At 40.0% G+C, this 16,585-nt stretch overlaps 1 protein-coding gene across 1 annotated transcript in view; it reads left to right on the plus strand.

Annotated features, from left to right (window-relative positions):
- Window positions 1-423: 423 nt before the first annotated feature.
- Window positions 424-16,585, plus strand: part of T265_03886 (hypothetical protein) — a gene marked incomplete at both ends in the record, with an annotated part of 62,120 nt that continues 45,958 nt past the window's right edge. The window contains one exon of the mRNA XM_009168478.1: window positions 424-1,537. Within this exon, the coding sequence (XP_009166742.1) occupies window positions 644-1,537 (894 nt within the window). The remainder of the gene's footprint in view (window positions 1,538-16,585) is intronic.

A 16,585-nucleotide genomic window follows, 5' to 3' on the forward strand; every position in this document is an offset into this window, starting at 1 on the left:
ACACAGTCGCAAAAAATGCAAGGGCTTTGCTTAAGACAGAAAAAAAAGTGAAAAAAAATCTTTTCGGTCTCGGGAACACCTCAGGAGTTTTGGTGTCAAACACGTTGCACACGCGCACATGCCATGTAGCATGTCGTAATACCCGTGCCGTACGTGTGTCGCGAAGTGCATGTCTACATCAGGCCACCGTCACGTGGCCACTTTGGTTGCGCGTCGTTACCGCGTGGTCGGCTCCATCTACCTGAGGGCAGTAATCCAAAGGCAATCTGAAACGATGATGAACGCTGATTGGAGCGAGTCGTGTCCAATTAATTGGCTGTTTGTCAAGCCCATGAATGAGGTAAGTCAAAATCGAGCGGGCAGAACGAATGCAAAGCTAGAAACCACCACTGGCGGGTTAGTGTGTGGCTGTTTGCATGTGTTTGTGAACAAATACGTTCCTAATGCAGGCGGGCGTTCACCGATATCCGAGGTGACTTAAGATTTCAACTATATATTTGTCTTGCAATGATCTTATCCCGAGAGGTAAACAAAAAGAAAACATCACATTGCATTTTATTTCACACAAACCCAATAAAGTTTGTGACGCAGCACCGCTGATTCGATAAGCCGCTGAAATGTGACACAAGGTTTACTCCAATACATGGCCCTTGGGTGCCTGGGAACGTGGTACCTATCTCTCTTCTTCTGTTATCCGGTGCTTTTTCAGAATATGGTCTGCCCTCTGAAACTGAGACAGTTCAATCCACCTGGACCTTATGTCATGTCGCATTATCAAACTGACCCCAATAGGAACAATAACCACTTGTTTCCCGTGGTGCCCATGCAATACTGGCTACAAAGACACTTGCAATATCCAGTACCTTCTGGACGCACTTCCGGTTCAACAAGGGATTCTGCGACCCCAACTAGACTAACCAACCCCGATGATGGGGATGCTACCTCTAAGTGGGGTTTCAAACCCTCTATTACCGAGCAGATTATGAAAACAATATTTCCTTCATACAGGAGTCATGAACGACCCAATGAAATGTCTTCTGACCCGACTAATGTACACGTTTTCATTCATATTCTCGCCGTTACGTCCATCAATGTGGTACAAATGCAGTACACTGTCGATTTGTACCTACGTCAGCAATGGACAGATCCACGGTTGGCTTGGGAAACATACAGTCATCTGAAGCATCATCAAAACAGCATATTACTCACGGGACAAAAACATCGTTTGTGGCTTCCGGATTTATTTTTTAGAAATGGCAAGAAAGGATTTACACATGACATGTCTGTTCCCAACTTTTTGATCCGGGTCTCGCCTGACGGGAGTGTGTTGTACAGTCAGAAAATCACACTGATTCTATCCTGTTCAATGTACCTGAAAAATTATCCAATGGATCATCAAGAATGCCATATGAATTTGGGCTCCTATGGGTACACGGTGGATGAGTTAAAGTTTGTGTGGCGCGAAGAGGGAGCAGTCACTGTAGCAGATAATTTACAGTTGCTTGAATTCGAAAGTCCTCGAGGAGCAACTACACAAGTGAGTCAGAAGTTGGCGTGACTTAACACATTGTGCTGAGGGCACGGTGTGATCGTGCTTTCGGAATGTTTCATTAAAGATTGTTAGTCTAGTAATGCAAGGCACTTTACAACTGTGGAATGGGAAGTCTGATGAAGCAGTGCTATTGACTTCTGTCGTTTTCAATCATTTTTCCTGGAGTAGCTGTAAATGAAGGCAGGAAGGTGGGTTATGGTTAGTTTTGGACCATGCGCCTCTTGGTTATTAACTGACACATAGTAGAGCTAAGTCATGCGATGCTTTCAACCAGGTTAAACTTCATACCAGTGTTTTCAGGGGACTGCGACGGCGACGTCTGGAGAAATAGATGGAATACCCAAGAGTACTTAAATTCCCCAATGAAGACACTAAATGGTCTGAAAATGTGAACATTTACTTGTTTAGTAAGGTCTCACTGCTGCACATAAAATGGGTTTTTTACTTTAAAGGCGAATTGACGCGCGCTGTGTTCTCCGTCGCTTGTTGAGTAACAGTCAAATGTTTCCAGCCGAAGCAGAGAAATCCTGCCAATTTTCCAACTTACTATCCATGGATATTTGAGCAACCTGAATTTCAATTGTGCTAATCTGCGGAAATGGAGGTCCAAAACGACTAAAGCTACAAGTTTTTGGAATTTTACAGGGTGGAACAAGCATGTTTGGTGAACCTGAAAAGCTAATGCAGTTTTGTACTGACCGTGCATTCTGATCTGTGGAGCACTCTAATTCCTGGCTTCTTTCCTGGAGTTCAAACGTTGTACTTGATAAACTAAGGTTCGAAATTCCCCACACTACCAAACAGAGACGTGGTCTAACGTCTGGATGGTGCACATTGCTAATTTTGATCATGCAGGAAACTCTGATGAAGACAGAATGGATGGCCAACTGAAACGGATAGCACAGAAACTACCACAATCAGAAAGTCTTGAAGTCTTTTAGTTATTCTACAGGCTTCCCACAATAGACATCCTTTTCCTGCAGGAAGATGAACAATTTAGCCTACCAAAACAAAGACCGAATATTCTTCTAACTCCTTTTGGGTTGTGAATTATCCTCCGATATAGTATCTTCAAAGTGTTTCTATATGCTGACATAAAACGTATAATTTCATCATCACAACTCTCGGGAGAAATGTATCTGTACTCCCTAATTCAGGACGTTTTCAAGGATAAGAATTCGAATACTAAGGTGCTAGGTGGAGCTGATTGTTCTAAAGTTAAGTCGTGAGGGAGACTCCTGAGTCACGTCAATCTATACCCATAAACGGGACGATAACACAGTTTTATCCACTACAACTACAATGTATAGAATCATCTTTGCTTCCATAATGTGCATTGTGAATCAGTTCCATAAGATGAAGTATAAACTTCAAGTATGCGCTTCCACCAATTGAACGTGACTGGACAGTTAGAATAATCATACGAAGTCAGCAGAAAATGGTTGGTAAGAAAAAAATGATTCCAGATTGGTATAAAAACCGAACTGCTCCCTATTCAGTGAAAGGAATGTTCACGCCAGTGTCACCAAATGACAGCCAGCGTAGCAAACATACTTTTACTGGCATAAGTCAGCCTAGGTGTTGACTGCGAGCACTGAAATCAAGATTAGAGTAGTCTTCATCTTAAAGGGCGGCTCGCCATATAGGCTTCGACCTCAAACCGAAGGATGAAGGAACTAAGTTACTCACATCTTGCCTGTGTCTATATACGAGTTCCTAGAACATGAGGACAGATATGGATCAAGGGCTTTGCAACCAGTGTCTTATGCTTTTTTAATCAGTCTATTTTAGGTTTCCTTAGATCTTTGGTTATTTGAGTTGTCTCAGTACATTTCGTTGTTTCAGTCTTGATATCCACTTATATCACCTTACCAACTTCAAAGTTTTGCTCTAGTTCATACTTGCTTATTGGTCTGAGAAATTATTCTTTTTTGTCTCAATTAACTGTTAAAACAAAAACAAAAGTGTGTCTGTCGATGACGATTACACTAGGTTGGCGGTGGCGAAAATCCAACCATAAGTATCAATTCTCACAGGAAAACACAATTAGAGGCCAGGAACGGGTGTGTACACATCTAGTTTTGGCTCCTTTGTAACATCAATGAAATGTTTATATTCTCCAAAACAGAAGGAATGGTTAGATGACGATAGTTCGACCAGTCGACCATGAAAAGCGGTATGCGTGGTAATTTTGATGTAATCTTAAGGTTATACGGTTGAATTTTTGTTGAATTTACATTAATGGTTTAGTCGACTAATTGCAGTGGCACCTACAAATCTGCGAGCATGTGGTTTCTGAAGGACAGTGAACGCGGAGGTCGAATCTACTCGAAAACCCTTGGTCATGAAAACTCTAAAGATCATTCTCCAAAGCAAAAATCTCTGGCTTGTTTTCAGCTCATTCTTTCTACCATTGAGACAACAATCAGTTGTACCTACGTAGCTTTCTACATGACCGCAATTAAAAGTAGCTGTAACATTGAAAGTTAATCATTTTGGTAACCATCTGCTCGGGGCCCAATGATACTCCTCAGAATTCATGCCATAGGACTGCGGTAGGATTATACCAAAGACTAGTGAGCTGGACAAGAAAGTGGTCAACATAGACTGTTGAGAACAGACTAAAAAACGGTCGGTATACATTTGTGGATATAACGCGGTAGAAATGAAATCTCAGCGCTCGAAATCAACTGAAGTTACCGGCACGACAGACTAATTGGAGAACTACTGAGGATTTTGTGGGGTGTGATTAAACTGCTTCATTGGATTGATAAACCTGAAAGTTTGAGCCAAAATCTCCTCACCGGTAAGAAAAATACCTTTTCCTTTGCTACATCTCTCTTTGGCGGGCTTTCGCTTCGCTAGGTAAAACAGTTTTTTCCTGGTTACGCAGAACACAAATTTTTGAAATTATTAAACATGTGATTAGTTTACTCAGAACTAACAAGTGCTTAAATGTTAAGTGACGAGTATAGTTCTAAATCATTAACTGTCACGAGTGGAATAGAGCAAAAAACGGGTGCACATTGTATGCAAAAATAAGTCCATTTTTTCATCTCAGCTGCTTGAGCTATGGGTTTGGTTGTCGACTTTGAAATGGCAGTTTTAAATATGTCGTTTGGTAGAAGCCCAAAAATAGTGGCGGATATTTAGGGCTATTTATGCATTTGTGTCTAAATTTGGAGTGGGAGATGGGGTTCCGTAGCTCGTTTCCTAAACCCATCAATGAAAGCACATTTTAAGTGCATGTAATTCGTGTGTCTAATTTTGGTATCCTATTTACTCCCGATTCCTTAGGCTCCTGTTGGTTAACAGTTGATGGAAAGTGCATATCCATTTGCTTCGCTAATTACAGCTAGACGTCGTTATTTTTGCATAGACGTAATGCATTATTCAGCTGGTCCGCTGCCTAAAAAAGTTCCTTTTAATGGTGAAATTGGAAACAATACGAATTTAAGTAAATATTCTGCCTGGCTAATTTTGGAACTTCTAAGTAATTCTGACGATGTGTTTGTTTGAGACAACTAGGAAGTGAGCAAAATGAAAGAAATAATTCAGGAGGCAGCGACGTCTTAGGCGCGACACCCATGTGAATGTCAAGAACCACCTGCTCATTTGAAAATTTCCCACTCATGTTTATGCGCTCCTCACAGACGTAAATAAACAAAAAGGTTTAATCAGTTTGTACTCCTCTGTCTGCTTTATTAGTAAACTGTGCCAAATTGGTGTGAGATAATTTGGTACAGATTCAGCCTGTCAAAACAAAATAAATGAACGGATTTTTGCCGTATCAATAGTATCAGATGCGGTTAGCTTGGCTCAGGCTTTCTGTTGATTTTCAAATGCTTTTGGTCGTAATCTTTACACAAACTCATACGTTCATTCGAACGTGCACTACGTGAGGATTTCTGGAAATTACCATTGTATTAACTACCTGACAATGAAGTACGGTTTTGTTTTCTGATTGGTGCCATACCGGTTGCTCAGCTGACGAGTCTGGTGTGGATGGATACAGCTTTCACAGACGGAATATCCTTGGTTCTGTGGTTGTTCAGTCGCATCAGGTATTCGAAGTGAGTGAAAAAGGTGAGAGTCCCTTGACACCACTTGTTATCAAGTGAACTCAGAGAAGGCATCATTCCTGGTTTATTAAACAACAAGTTGTTTTCGGTCTACTTTGATGATATTGACCATCTTCGTTCAAAGCAAGCTAATGGAAATTCTGCTGGAATAAATCGAATGCAATGACTCAGCGTGAAGTGTTATGTTAATGGGCTGTAGAAAAACAGAAAGTAATACAACTACTCTCTCTTATAAGCATTGCCCCAAAACCGCAGCCAAGATAGTTTCTGATTTTCTCCGTTCGGTAATTAGTCGTTCAGTAAGTCACCATTCAACCGCGCGTGATTTTCTTCATTAGATTACGCTTAAAACCATCACTTTAGCCACTTTCAACATTTGACCGCGCACAACATTTCAGGGAATATAGAAACCGACGACACTAAAGTTAAATGACCATATTTCATGTGGAAAGCATGAAACAGTAAGCGAGGACCTAAACATCCGCTACTAGATTATAGGGAATCCAATGTTCTCCTTTTTTAAGTTTCCAATGAAGATTCCTCCCAGGCTTATTGTTGTTTCATCACAGTGGCACGTTAATTCAGGGTGAAAACGGTGGCGTGAAATTTAATGGAAAACAACTATTCTCCATCTATGCAGGTTTTCCTACGTGAATAAGGTAGAGTAATACCATACAACAACTGCACGTTTTGTTTGGTTGACTGACTAGCCGTCGCTAATCAAGCCATCAATTTAAGTGTTTCGTATCCAAGCATAAACTGCTCATCTGTAATAAATCTGCCACTCTTCAGGATTAGTGAGCGAGGTTTAATGAGCGTTTGGGATTGACACCTCAGTCGTTGCCGATGGATTGACTTATTTAATGAACCTTTCGCCGTGATCCCTTGGGGATAAAAATATGCCATCTGTATTGGACAGAAGGCTGATCTTTACTCCAACAATCCATGATCAGCCTAGCCGTAGTTTGGTCAAGAATTGCAGCAAACGATAGTCACTAGATTGTTTGAGTCATCTGTAGCATGCCGCACAATGCGCTGAGTGTAGCTGAGTGGTTAAAGAAAGATAACAATACTTTGTTGTAAGGAAAAGAAAGTTGATGGCTGCATGGTGAAACGAAAGCCCGCATCAGCTACTTTTGAGAATCATGGAATTTGGCCCCATTATTTGTTGGGACCATTTCGCCGGCAAGCTTTAATCACCTCTGCAAAGCTTCACTTCTACTAACAAACACTGTTTTGCATGCTATGACAAATTTGTTAGCTTTTAATTTTGTCTAGCACATCTCACAAAATCTAATCAGATAATCTTACGAGGGAAGTTTTGAGCTTCACTACTTTTGGCCCTCTTTGTTTGACCGTGAGCATCTTTTTGTCCAGTTTTTGATTAAAAACTGTCTCCTGTATTTGATAAGTTTCTTAGACTTGCATGAAATTGACTTCCACTTCAAGAAGGCTGGTAAAGGGCAGATGCAAGCCGTTTGATTATGTAGTCTAGTAAAACACAAAAACCTAGACTAGTCTGCCTCTAAATGGCATAATTTCTGAGAACATGAAGGGGTATTTTTCGTACATGAGGTGGGCTAATGCTCCGTGGTAGGTAAAAACTTTCGAAGATTGGGCGACGCCCATACACATTTCCTGTATACTAGCAATCAGCTGGGTGGAAAACCGTATGACCGACTTCAACACTACTTGTCAAATAATAAGTGCTATGAAGCGACTATTTAGTTGAGAGAAGACCTAGCATTCCGGGGTGCTGAGAATATTCTGACCAGGGATAAGGTAAACGGTACGTTGCCAAAGAATCATTTGAAAAACTGCCATTCTGCTAAAGGACTGACGGTAGCATTGCCAACCGGTCCCAATTTAATAGCAAATCAGTCTTGAAACAGGCATACTCTCAGACTAGCAAAAAGCTAGATTCTATTGTGGCTGGTAAAGTTGGGTGATGACTGTATCAAGAAGTGTTTTCAAACGACTCGTGAATAACTGGTACTCAGTGCTGATTTGTGTAAGACGAATATTTGTCTGAGACATTGAGATAAATACCTAAAAAGGTTCGAACGTCTTTACTCACGTCTTTGAAGAGGCGATTTCAGAAGGGACTTATTGGCAGCTGTGGTTTCACCCATAGCTAATATCCTCCCCAGGATAGCACTCAACAATAAGTTGTGAATTGCTGCGTTCTCTGCGTGAAAGTAAAAAGTACTTTAAAGTTTATGCCAAGCCTGTGGAGCGCATTTTTTAGTGCTGCATAGTGTATTAGTCGATACTGTAATCACATTTGGGAGACTATGATGTAAGGAAGCATTTTCGAGCCGCATTCACGTTATTACAACCACATGAGAAAGCTCCTAAGTAAGTGCAACGGAGGACAGTCTTTTACTTCTAACCCCTGACAATAATCTTAAATGTGTAGTTTTTAGAAAGCACTATCTGGACTTAAAATACAACGATAAGGATGTGCAAACTAATTGATTTGGGAAGAGTACCAATTTTATTGGATTAACTCATTCAGCGACTTAGGATAAAATACTACATCAAAATTTTTATTCAACTTTTTGTTTGTACGTTCATCCCTAGATATCCTATTCTTATTAACCCCACAAATTCGCTTCTCCTTGCCACTCGTTTTTCAACTTTACCTGCTTTGGTAAGTGATTATCATACAAATTGCATCAATTTATACATACTAAAAAAATAAGCACGTTCTAGACAGTTCAATCACCTGTGAAAACGCCAGGTGATTTAATAGACTTTGGCTTAACCTCTCACTGAAATTAAAAGCGTTAGCAATGTAAAACATGGGTAGAATGGAACATCAGAAGCTTGAAACATCTTTGAAGTAGTTCCTAGACATAGCAAAGGACCTTCGTCCCTAAATAGCATTTGGTAATCCTTCCATTGGAGCAAAAAAATGGGGATCAAACTCTAATTCTTTTGACGTAATGAACGAGAGTTGCTATGTTTTTTAGTATTTGAAGATTGTTATACAGGCGTGATGTTTCACCATTGCTTCAATCAACTGACTAATGGCGCGAACGAGTTAATTTGAGGGAATCATCACTGGTTCTGACGGATTCGCCGTCAATTTCCGGTGGGCTGTTAGGTGAAAAATAACCATCGCTCTTATCCCTAGATGGTACACTGGCATAAGGGACTTTTAGGCATCTGCACATCCGGATTCTCCTGAGCTATTACTGACGATTTGCTTAGTTGTTTCGAGTACCTGGTAACCAGCAGTTTCATTACAGTCTATTGCGTTATCGGTTCGAGTGCCATTTCAGTCGAGAGAGGTTAAAATTGAAATTATCTGTTCTCAAGTTTCCTTGTCTAATTTTTCGTTGGCCTGGCATCTACCATGAAAAACGTTTCCAATTTGGACGGTAACTTTTTTCCAAGTGGCGTCAATTGTCCCGTGACCTCCGAAATTGCCAGAATAAATATGGAAAGTTCAGAGTGGTGCTTGTGTCTAGAAGACCGGATTTGAGACTTCTCATTCAGCTTTTATTCGGCAAAGCCTTGTTTTCTTTTCAACACAAAGCTGACTCGCTGCTTTTGTCTTCACACTCAATAGGACTAAAAAACACTCAACTACTCATGGACTGGGTGGGATGGGAATGTTATGCAGCACGCAAAAAATAAGCTTATCAATTTCAGCTTATCAAGCATTCACTGAACAATAGTTCCAAAGAACTAAAGATTCTTCAAGCATTTTTAGTTTGAAGAAAAGTGTGAATGAGTTAGCAATTAACTAAAAGTTTTGACTCCTTATAACTGAGTTACTTTGTGCAATTCTTTGTGCGAAATTCTGAGTGAGTATTTTAAATGTTTTTGTTTATATTTGGGTAAAAATCCTCTAACAGGACAAATTGTAGAAATTTTCGACTAAGGGCATCACAATTAGTTGAAGAATGTATATATTTCAGTGTTTTCGAGGTTCATGATTGGTTGTTTCGACGCGTCTGTTTGGTGACAATATTTATTTTATGCTTTATCTGTAAGGCAAGTCACATGCGTATGCTTTCCGTAGACCTCCTTTCATAAGTGGAGTTGAGTTTTCAGCTTAAGGACAGGGTGACAATATTCACTTCCAATAACTGGTCATTGGCAATTTGAGTGAAAAAATCAAGGCCAAATTTGGTCTTAAATAAGTACGGAACTATTCACACTGGATAGTTCATTGTCGACGATAGCACCAAAACTCTTCAACATCAGTGCGTTTATTCAAAGGATCTCGAAACTACTCAAATAACTGTTGATTACAAAACTACAGCTGGTCATCAAATGCTACCTCTGAAATATTTGGATGAAAAAATTCAAACATCGACTACTATATTACATTACTACTCTCACTTGCGATGGTGTGCGATTTGCTGGCACACTGAAAACTTGTTCTGCGGTAGGGACCACACACTGATTTGCTTACGTTTCGCTTTTTGTTTGTGAGGATGAATAGACATTGTTACCGAAGTATTAGCCAAACTTTTGCGTTCCCTCCTGGCAACAATATACCTCAAGATATTGCCTCAGTGTCGTTTCCTGGCATCGTGGAGGAACGTTTGCGAGCCAGTGGAAGAAATTCGGCGATTAGATTAGCTGGTAACTGATCAAAAGCCAGTATACCTACCTACCTATAACTATCCTAAATATTTGGTTAAATAGAAACCCCCATTTTTCTCCCATGACAGAAGCACAGCCGGACGTCGCGATTTAATGGCATTCACCCCATAAGTTATGACTGTCTGCCCAACCAACTATGGGATTGTATTCATTTTATTCAGATAAGAAAACCAACACAATTTCATTCGCTTTGACAGTGGTGGTCCTTGCGGCACTTTCCGAAGGACATCAGGGAATTTTGCACATTCAAAGCCATTTGCGGTCAATTTTGCTTCGTACTGCCGCAACCTTTTTTTTGTGACCAGACGGTTTTTCCACTAAGTTGCACCTATACTTGACAACTGTGTGGACGCAAATGAATTAACAAGTGACCGCCCACAAAGGGATGGTCACAACTACAGAAAACACTGCAGTCATCGCTCTGAAATAGCCTCCCTTGAGACCATCAGTGACACACACGTTCAATGCAGCATGTAGGGCGTTATCGATCGATGAGAGAGCACAAATGGTGATGATTTCACTATTCTGCAAAAGGTCACATTCTATTTGAAATTAGTGAAATATTCCACCCTCAGTAATGCTTGAGAAAAAGTTGGATGTCCAACCTCGCAAGGTACCATATACGCAGTGATGAACGCAATATTCATACGCATTCCGCTTCTCACCTTTTCATTTTTCCATCTCTCAAAAAAGGTGGTCGCATGCGGAAGTAACAAAACCTATAGGATAAGATTGTCATAGTTCAGGGATAAAGTAGTCGGCTTTGGAGAAATTGCCATATGTAAAATCTTGTTGTGATAAGAACTCATTGGGAAATTGCGAAGGGACTCAACCTTCTGGCGTTTATGCACAAAGTACAAACCTTTACAGTGACCATTTTCGGCCTCGCTTGTGCGTTTGTTTAGTTTACCTTAGCCTAGGCGTCAATGTAGGTTAGGAATTCAGGGTCTTGAGGATACGTAAACTCTGTTCCCAAATTTTCGCGATCTGCATGCAGGACATTCTAACGACCCATCAACAAGGTTTTATTTTCTGAGATAATAGGTACAGATAAAAAATAGTCGCCTTGTGCTTCAATACGTAGCCTAAATCAAGCCAAATTCGGTTCGATCATGTGCCCCAATGACTCCGATTCCCTCTAATTTTTTAGGGTTATATGTACACATCAAATACGCACGTGGGAAAATCGAATTTATTCAAAGCCGTCTACTAAATCGTAGTCAGGCTACACCATGTGGATGATTGCTTTTCCTATAACGAACCCTACTGTTATAGCTTGGTTAATTTAGTCAAAAACTGTGATTGACAAATCCCCGATGAACATAGTAGGAGATTAGAAAATACTGTCTGTCAGACACGACGAGTGGATTTTCCATCTGATAAGTTTTCATTCAAGTAGCCATTAACACTTGACCACGTGGTGTGGATTCCACGATCGGAAGACGAGTGGTGCTATCTTCTGTCATGATGTGACCATAGTGAGTTCATACTGCTGATGGGCAGCTCTTGAGTGAGTGGTAAAGTGTTCAACCTATTATACAGGGAGTCGTTAGATTCAGGACCCCATGGAGACTCATGGAGGCTGGTGATTCTCAGTAAGGATGTAACAGATGAACAGTGCTTGTTGGCTTTTTAGCACTGACTAACTTTACGTGAACGACCAAGTCTCCATTGAAAATCCTCGAATCTCCTCAGAGTATCAAATTCAGCAGTCATCAGCTGTGTAACAGTTTTGGGAATTTAGCCTAGTTTATAAATTTTATATTATAAATTTTACATGGACGTTTAGCTGAAAAGAATCGACAAATAAGGTAAACAGCCTCACAGCCATTTTATTTGGTGCTTGCGTATATGGTATACGTGCTACTTTCAGCTGCCTGGGGGTTATTTATGTCGGTCATCTGTATGGTGTGAACCAGGTTAGTTTAGGTTCTCAGCTTGGATCCGAACAACGACGAACTATAATCTTTTTGCAATATATATGCAAGGTTTTATCGTTACGCATATACTGACTCTCAGAATACAAACAAACCATGGTTTTAAGATGCAACTCAAGATATAAAGGACGAGTCAGACTTCGGCAACTTCAGCTATGGGTATTTACATGGCTGCCGGTCGTATTTGCAGAACTTGTCGTGCAATATCAGTTGAATAGTCATTGGAATTCACCTTTGAAATATAGAGCGAATAAAACGCCTCCACAGTCTGTAGGGCCGGTCACCTGAACTAAAAAAACGGAGTCCGTTCAATTGTGTTTATTTTTTAATCTCTGTTATCAAGTAGCTAAATTACATTCTGTAATTCACAAGTGCGGATATGTTACTGTCTCAAACGAACGGACACGCCCAAGTCAACCTTGTGATCAGTAAAGCGAACCAGAAATGGTATCTCATTAACACTTGTCTTCAGGAATTAGACTTTCCAAGTACTCGCCAAAAAACAACAAGTGAAACCAGTGTATTTTTCTGACAAAATTAGCTCTGTGGAGTAATAATGCGCACTTTGTCATATCGCTTGACGGATTGAGTAACAAACCCGATGTGATGAAACTATTTTTTTGGATTTCTCCACTAGGAGCAAAGGTCGAAATGTTTAAAAATGTGCTATACTACTTTGGAAAACGTTTTCCGTTCTGTATAGCTTTTCAAATTCCATTGGTTATCGAGTAATTGCGTAAAATATACCTCCACCAAAAAGTATGCATCCAAAAACTTTTGTTTCACAAAAAATTGAACTACCGAATATTTGCATTTGCCTATTTAGAGGTTAAGAAGGAACAAAATAGGAGACAACATCAATATGCAGCTATTTTCATCACAATGCACTCTAAATGACTTTGCTGAGTATTTTGACTAACATCGACCGAAGTGGTGATATCTAACCACCTCTAACCTACTCAAATTTAGCTAACAACACAACATTCGCTTTCGTTCAAGGACGCGCCTTAGCATGCAGCTCCTCTGTTTTAATAATTTTAAACTACAGTGGTCCACTTGAGTTAATTTTATTCATTGATGCCCGGGCCTCATCGGCAAAGATGTTGTTTACAGGTTGTGCAAGTAAAGCACAGTGTAAAAGCCTTATGCTCAAATAATAATTTAGCTAAAAATTGGACCAGTCTGCATGATATTCGTCGTTTCTCCATTTCACCCGTCTGGCTTTACTTTTCACTGAATTATCCACCAATTAAAGGTTTTTCTAACTGAAATATTAAAGCTGTACGATACCCAGGTAAACCGTTTAGTGAAATATATCAAGCACGATTGTCGGATGAATCATATTATCTTTCATTTTCCCTCAAACACTACCTTAACCTGTTCGGTTAGTGAGGACTTTTTACCCAGCTTACAACACTGTATATGGTTTAAGCTCAACTTGCATAGTTCTCATTCACATATGGTTCAGCATTGTTGAGCTCGATTGCATTTCCTGACTGGCGAACGATTATAGTGATGTGTGAGACTGGCAACAGCTATATGAACACTAAATCGGGAGCCGTGACAGCATATTCGGACAATGAATCAATGCTCTGGTTACGCACAGACTAGATTTTCGCTCAAAACAAACGCCATATTTTGGTTTTATAAGGCGGTCGATTCGTCCCAGTTCTGACACCTTACCAAAGTCTATTAGGGCCTGGCAGACTTTCGCTTCTTCATGAAAAATCCCGCTAACCTGTCTTCACGTAAAAGGTTATCAGGGAAATTCGGTGAGCGACATCATTGCGTCACTAAAGTCAGAGTTACTTTCAACGGTATTCGACATTGAGAAGCAGTGTTGTTTGAATTATGCAGTCGTAGTGTACACCACTGTTAGATCCTACCAAAACAACCAGTTTTCTTCAGGTTCTTAAACATGGAATCTGGTGCAAGAGTCCTGTCCTACCTTTTCAACCGAAACAAACATTTACTCGTCTTAAACATCACAGGACAGTGACCAAGTCGTTTATACTCAAACATGATCTTTCTTTGAGCAGGCCGTTTTGCCCATTTTTAAGAAATGACTAAGTATATGCATTTATAGAAACCAAAAGGTTTCCGTCTGCTACTGTACGGCTTGTGTGCATCCATTTAAATCATTTCACACCCATGCAGTTGTGATTTAGCCGACGAGGCCAATCTAACATCATTTCTAACGTGGAAGTTCTGGAAATTAGCATTTTATTGTGCGAAGCATAATGGTGATTCTGTCATTATTTAGGTGCAGTTTTTATCGCCTATCATCGTATCATTTTTGTTTAACCGTCAGTTTAGTAAATCTCACGATATTGATTAGTGACAATGATAAGCTAGCATTCACTCTACCACCCGCAAAGGTTTATCATTTTTTGTTCAAGGCCTAGTGCTAAACGTGTTGGTTTGTCTTCCCCACCTAGTAATTTGGATGTACGTTTATTGTCAAATTTGATTTTAGAAATGTATGGGTTTCATTCAGATTTTCTGTGGCTTTCGTTAATACATCGTAACACAAAGTGCATCTATGGAATAACACATCAATTCGTTACAAATAAAATTCTAATTAGACTTGTTACTTGTAGTCCCTAAATAACCCGTCCTAATGAACCGGATTAAACAGATTTTGTGGAATATATTTCACTACGCAAGTTATCTCTTTTGGAAGGAACCATTGGCATGGCAACGGAAAGTCCACAGTTACCCTGTCCACACCCATTCGGGTTTGTGTTGAACCATTGTCACGGCACGATGAGCCTGCACAAGGTATTTGAAAGAACCAAGTTGTTCAAACCTTACCCTAGTTAACAAGTTTATTCTGTGGGTGTTTATTTGGGGAAAGAATAGTGTTAGATTGTTCAAAATAGTACGATATGGGCTCGAATTCAAGTGCATAAGGAATTTGCAAAGTCAAGCCGATTCAACGGTAAACTAAAGGTACGTCGTAAAACAATAGCAAAAAAGCTTTTTGCAAAGTTAATTTTGTTTTGGTTACGGAAGAACAACTTTATGGGGATTAGATATGATTTGTTCAAAGAGGATTAGAGGACAATAGCTAGCTGGACCAAGCGAGCACAGACGAACTTGTACGTAGGTGAACAACAGATCAATGTAGCAGACAGTAACAAGTGTAAAGTCAGTGACATGAATAAAGACGCATACAAACAAAATCTGTGATGAACATTTACTGATGAACTTGGACCGAAGAGGGCATTGTTAGTTTGTTCAACCGAAAAGTTTCGGGTGTGAGAATTTTTCGTTCCAATGTCAGCTGAAAAGTGCTTGTGGCTTAAACAGAATTATTCACACAGTAAACTATGAGTCTTTCCCATCTGAATATCTTGTTTGTGATGTTTTCAGTTGTTTCAGTTGGTACGATATTCCAGATATAGCGATACATGTATATACGTAATGCAATTAAAAGCTTTTGAAATACTGTGCTGTTCTTATAAACGTCCAAAACTTCTAGTTACTCAAGGTGACGATTACCATTACCACTTAATCCATCCGCTTCTCATTACTCTTCTGCAGAGATAGCTTACGCAGTTTGCAAGCCAAGACCATTTGTTCCTTGAAAAATATATGAACCGAAGCTCAAATGCACTTTAAATTAGTTACCTAAGGTCCATTTCCATCGGAATGCGCAATTAGTTCAAACTTTCCCTTCATAATTTCTGCTATTTATCTGGTGGAAAACGCAGTTCAAGATGCTGACTTGTGGGGTACCTAACTACGAACACTCTGCTGCTTAGATTAAGCTATAGAGTAATGCTACTATTATTTGTGGGAATCTCACCTAAGAAACTCCTGCAATATACGGTTATATGATTGTGCACATTAGTCGAAGAGGACGTTAGTTTTGCTCTGATGAACGGCCGCTTTCCAACACGACAGAGTTTGCTGGTTTTCAAAAGCCCTACAGGTAATAGAAAGTAGCTCTATCCTCTTATTTCCTTTATCTTTACCTAATGCTGATGAGAGAGTAAGAAGGCGCGTTTCAGACGTATTCCAGTTTAATACATAGCAAGAAACAGGCGAGTAAGCAACTTTCCAGCCAACACTTTTGAACACGCGGTGTTCTGTTTTTATTGACTGGAGGGGTTATGTAAACCAAATTGAATTGTCCAGGAAGGGCCTTTTGTAACAGAGGACTTATTTTTGCCGCTGTACATTTGGAAATCTCACTGAAAAATACTGGATAATGATGCAAGACTTCCAGATTGATGCCTGCTGTTTGCATCGTCTCTCTTTTCTCTTGACCTGGTAGTTAACCCCGTTTTCTGCAACCATCAACACATGTCACAGGTGCGAAGCATAGTTCGAGTTTTTACATATCAGGACTTGGCACCTTCAGGAGGACTAATACCATACAAGGT

This window comes from Opisthorchis viverrini, assembly GCF_000715545.1.
Source record: "Opisthorchis viverrini unplaced genomic scaffold opera_v5_59, whole genome shotgun sequence".
Lineage (NCBI taxonomy): Eukaryota > Metazoa > Platyhelminthes > Trematoda > Opisthorchiida > Opisthorchiidae > Opisthorchis > Opisthorchis viverrini.